A 4,999-nucleotide genomic window follows, 5' to 3' on the forward strand; every position below is an offset into this window, starting at 1 on the left:
TGCAGATATCATGAAAACCATGAGGTGCTTGGGAATATATGAAGACTACAGTTAAGGAACACATCTTAAAAAGGCATAGCATATCTAAAGGCACACATCCTCTTGCCGATTTCTTTGAGTGATTGAACGTGGATGTGAGCCTTAAATTGACTGATTAACTAGAAAGCCTTCTTTAGTACTGATCATATTTAGCCTTGATTTAATAATTGTATCAAGTATAATTTCAGTAACAAAACAAAAAGTAAACTAATTGAAATAAATGAGCATAACTCTCTACCCTCCAAAAAAAATAAAAAAAATCTTAAACCTGAGGAGGCAATGCTGGATATTTTGTTTTTACTATTAGTAGTGGAGATAGAAATTTGCTTTGAAAGAAAAAATATAGGGGAATATTTAATAGATATGATGCCTTACATTGTAATAATTTCATATAGGTATTACTGCTCTTTCAAAACCTACCTAACAAAAATAAAATGGAATCACATTGTTCAAAGAACCCTGTATACAGATTTATACGATTACATAGTGACAGGCGCACTTGAAGAACAATCAGATGCTCCAACTTTTTAACCACCCTCTGAATCATATAGGCCAAAAGCAGTACAGTTGTAATTCACAGATCTTTATTTAACAGTTATTCAAAAGGCATGTGATATCCAGAGGTATAATGGTGATTATAAGGGGTGGAAGAATATTGTGACAAACAATAGTGACTCTGTATGAGTTTGCTTAATAGCCAGTCTTTATGCAGCAATAAGATGTAAGCCAGACTGCGCTGGTCTCACAAAACAGGTCTTGGCTGCTGAGTCAACAAAAGACTAAATCTTTTCTTGATTGTAATGCGGTGCCGGGAATGTTTGTCTTCTGGAGAGAAACGGGCAGGATGCGCTGAAGAGGTTGGTTGTCCAGTTGGAGATACCCTCTGTGAAAGAGAAAAATAAATAGTGATTTCCCAAAACAGAACTGCACAGACTACACCTAATGGGCTTGAATGACTGGCTAGCAGCTAAGGAGAGTTCATGCCCCACCACAACGCTCAGTGGCAGCAAGGGGTGAGGTCAAGTGAGAGCACTCCTTGTTCACTTACACTGAAGGACAGGACAGGGAAAGCTGAATAGAGGAGTTCGTGCTCCCCTCACAGGCTGAGACACGCGGACACAGCCTCTCATACAGGTCTGTACCCTCTTGCCAGTGCTTGGGGCCAGCACCAACACGACAGAAGCAGAAAACAGAGATAAAAGACAGACGGGGGATGGAGACATAAGAGAGAGTAGGGATGACTATAGGTGATGGTGAACCATCAGTGGCATGACACCATTGACAAGGACCCATTGATGGATATCTCTGCTGCAGCCAATCACCGATGAGAGGCAGGGCTAAGCTCTATTCCTTTATATAGTAGAACAGGGAGGAAAAAAAAAGAAAAGAAATCACCACCTGCTCTGGAATCGATGACTGAGCACCATCAGATCTCTATCTACGGCAAAACTTTGATGGCCATGATGAAAGCTAGCAACCCACTAATTGATGGTTCCAATATATTATTAAATGTAAGGCTCAACCCTTTTAGCAGCTAAGCGGGCACATTGCCATGGCGAAGAAATACCAGCAACAGCACCGAGTCCAGAGGTGCAGCATACAACCACACTTACGGCTAACAGGATTGAGCCTATGAATGCCATACTCGGAATGCATTCACTTACAATGTCATCACTGATTACGCATGATAACACATTCACTATTGTATAAGGGAAGAATAAAGCAGCCCATGGCACATACAGCACTACATTCTGCCATAGGGCGCAGGAGATAAGCATGGCACATACAGCACTACATTCTGCCATACGGCGCAGGAGATAAGCATGGCACATACAGCACTACATTCTGCCATACGGCGCAGGAGATAAGCATGGCACATACAGCACTACATTCTGCCGTACGGCGCAGGAGATAAGCATGGCACATACAACACTACATTCTGCCATAGGGCGCAGGAGATAAGCATGGCACATACAGCACTACATTCTGCCATAGGGCGCAGGAGATAAACATGGCACATACAGCACTACATTCTGCCATACGGCGCAGGAGATAAGCATGGCACATACAGCACTACATTCTGCCATACGGCGCAGGAGATAAGCATGGCACATACAGCACTACATTCTGCCATACGGCGCAGGAGATAAGCATGGCACATACAGCACTACATTCTGCCATAGGGCGCAGGAGATAAGCATGGTACACGGACTCCTCTGCAGAGTTTAACAGAAAATAGATAAACGTGCGGCTCTCCGGCTAGTGTGCGTTACATGCATACAGTCTCTTCACCGACCCCCTCCAACAGTGATCTCCCTCCGCCTCACCTTCATGGTGTACACCCGGTCACCCTGCTCGTCCAGGTAATACTGCAGAAACATCCTTACAGTAATGCGCTAACTCCAGCCGCTGCTGCTGCTGCTGCTGCTGCTGCTACAACACGCCGCACACTCGTGCTCCAGTTCTTTGTACAGACTTCCGGCCGCACCACTGCTTCCACACCCGCCGAGAAATACGTCACGTCCGGCCAAACTGCGTGACTGCTCTTCCTGGTTGGGTGTTGATTGACGGTTAGGTCTAACGTAGAGGATTTACTCGATCACTCGATTTCATGATGATACTTAATAGTAGTGGTGGATCTGTAAAGGCGGCGCAGCTATTTGTATGTGTCTATCACAATCCTATATAAAGAAAAGCTATAGTAAGCTAAAAAAAAAACAGCTTATTTAAGCCGCGTATCCACTACGCGATGTTACTGAGCGATTGCACAATTACAGCATCATAATCGTGCAGTCGCTCAGTAATCGGGCACTATTATGTCGGAAACAACCAGCGATGCACCCTCCCAATGGTCGTTTCCAACATAAATCATCTACTAGTACTGAACATGCTGGTCAATCTGCCGATAACGACAGATTGCCCATGTTCAAAGACTATTGATGTGCATCGTTCAGTGTGGGCACTGCAGGGGGAAGGGGAACGACGGTACGATAACGATGTCCTAATCGTACTGTCGTGCCGGTATCTGCTAGTGGCTTAAGTCATGGACAAGAGGCCACGTATGTATTGTAACCATAAACCAACTTGCTATTCTATGTATGCTGACATTTGCAGATGGATGCAACCCTATTTTAACATGACGCCACCGCTTGGTCCACACGCTATGTAGTGGAGGTGCAGGACGCCCAAGTACCACTCACATTCAGACTATAAAGGCCCCCATACATCAGAGATGGATTGCAGCAATCGTGCAATTTGCAATCGATTGTGTATAAAAATCTTTCAATTTTTCAATCGATTGTGGCTATTCTGCAATCTGAAATCGATTGAAAAAGGGAAAGATTTTTATATACAATCGATTGCAAATTGCACGATTGCTGCAATCCATCTCTGATGTATGGGGGCCTTTAGACCCAGATTGTCTTAAAACAACCCCCCCTCCTCCCACATTACCTCCCCCCTGCCTGCCTGTGACCACAAAGGGGAATTGATGTCCAGCATATTCTGCCACCTTCCCCCATTAGGGAACAGCACATCTGCGGCCCCCCAATACCCCACATCCTTTTAACACAACTACCCAGAAATTTGGAGCATTGTGACTACCAAATCAATAAAAGTTTTACGCACCATATTATTGATTTGACTATTTCTTTCTCATCATTTCAAAACAAGCAATAACACTGCTTTTCACTTCAGGGGTAAATACCGTTGTTTTTTTGGATGCAGTCACAGGGCTCAATCCAATTAGTCGCGAAGGGGGTGAGTGTAGAAACTCCGGCAATGGCACCACAATTGACCCCCTTGCGGCCCAACCTCACCGTAGACTCGCATATAATTTTGCGCACTGCCCTATGTTGCTGCAAATAAAAATCTGCTTGCCGCCTTCCCAAATTTGACAATCGCACAGAGGAGCACACTGACACTGGAGCGCCCTATATAGGTCGGCATGCAAATTGGCAAGTTCAGATGACAAAGCCGCCCTGACCAGTTTCTTCCCAGGACCGGGATTTCTCATTGCACACAACTCCACAGCGTGTTGGCTGGAGCTCCAGGAGCTGTTCATTAAAGCTGGGTACACACGGTACGATGTAGGTAACAATCCAATCTCGTTAACAATTTCCCTTGAATTCCTGAACACTCCTGGACAAACGATATTATGCATACACATGGTACGATTGTTTAAACGATATAGATGGGTCATTAGCTACTGCAAATCATTAATGATATATCGTTTGCAGCAAACAACGTCGCAATGCATCTGCTGTAATTTAAATAACGGGCAGGCTTAACTAAGGGGTATATAAATATTGATACCCCTTAATCTCTATACCTAAATGTCGCTAAATAGCGCTGCAAGTCGCTTAAGAAATAATTGCTTTCCAATCCAATTGTGGTTCCAAAGCACAAAAAGTTGTATTATTCAATGAAAAGTATAACGCGTTGTGATCTAGACAATTAGCGCAAAAAGCAAGTAAATACAAAGGTACAAGCCGATACATACGCGTGCGCACTGGTCCCAGTATCCAGTCATCAATCCAGAAGCCTGTGGTTATCCAAGGAAAATGGCTGCATACTATAATCAGTACTCAGGTTATATACCTTACCGAGTTCAGCTCTAACAAAGAAACTAGTTGACAGATTTCCATTGGTTCTTGCTCCTGGACATTCTGGTACGATGCAGGTCATAGGTCAGTTCATACAGTGTCACTAGAGGTATGTCCCAGTTCCTCAGATGTTGTTTTGTACGGTTTTCCCGCCGAAGAACTGGTTTAAACTAGCCAAAAGTCACTACATACAGAGGTACATTCTAACCACTAATTCCCTATAAATCATAACTTGCGGACGCATGATGCAATCTCCTTGCCGATAGAACCGGAGATCTGCGAATAAACAGTGATTTAGAATGGTACCAAACATGACATGTCTACTAGTTCTGTACCTTAAATATCATATACATTAC

General features: G+C 43.9%; 1 protein-coding gene across 1 annotated transcript; it reads right to left on the bottom strand.

Moving 5' to 3' along the window:
• Positions 1 to 601: 601 nt before the first annotated feature.
• NOP10 (NOP10 ribonucleoprotein) lies at positions 602 to 2,563 on the bottom strand. The gene is made up of 2 exons (XM_088470203.1): positions 2,367 to 2,563; positions 602 to 922 (listed from the first exon to the last, which is right to left on the bottom strand). Exons 1-2 carry the CDS (start codon positions 2,418 to 2,420, stop codon positions 782 to 784), a joined length of 195 nt encoding a protein of 64 aa, XP_088326329.1. The 5' UTR covers positions 2,421 to 2,563; the 3' UTR covers positions 602 to 781.
• Between the last annotated feature and the right edge of the window lie 2,436 nt (positions 2,564 to 4,999).

Source organism: Taudactylus pleione, unplaced genomic scaffold (assembly GCF_031769625.1).
Source record: "Taudactylus pleione unplaced genomic scaffold, aTauple2 ptg000095l, whole genome shotgun sequence".
Taxonomy (NCBI): Eukaryota; Metazoa; Chordata; class Amphibia; order Anura; family Myobatrachidae; genus Taudactylus; species Taudactylus pleione.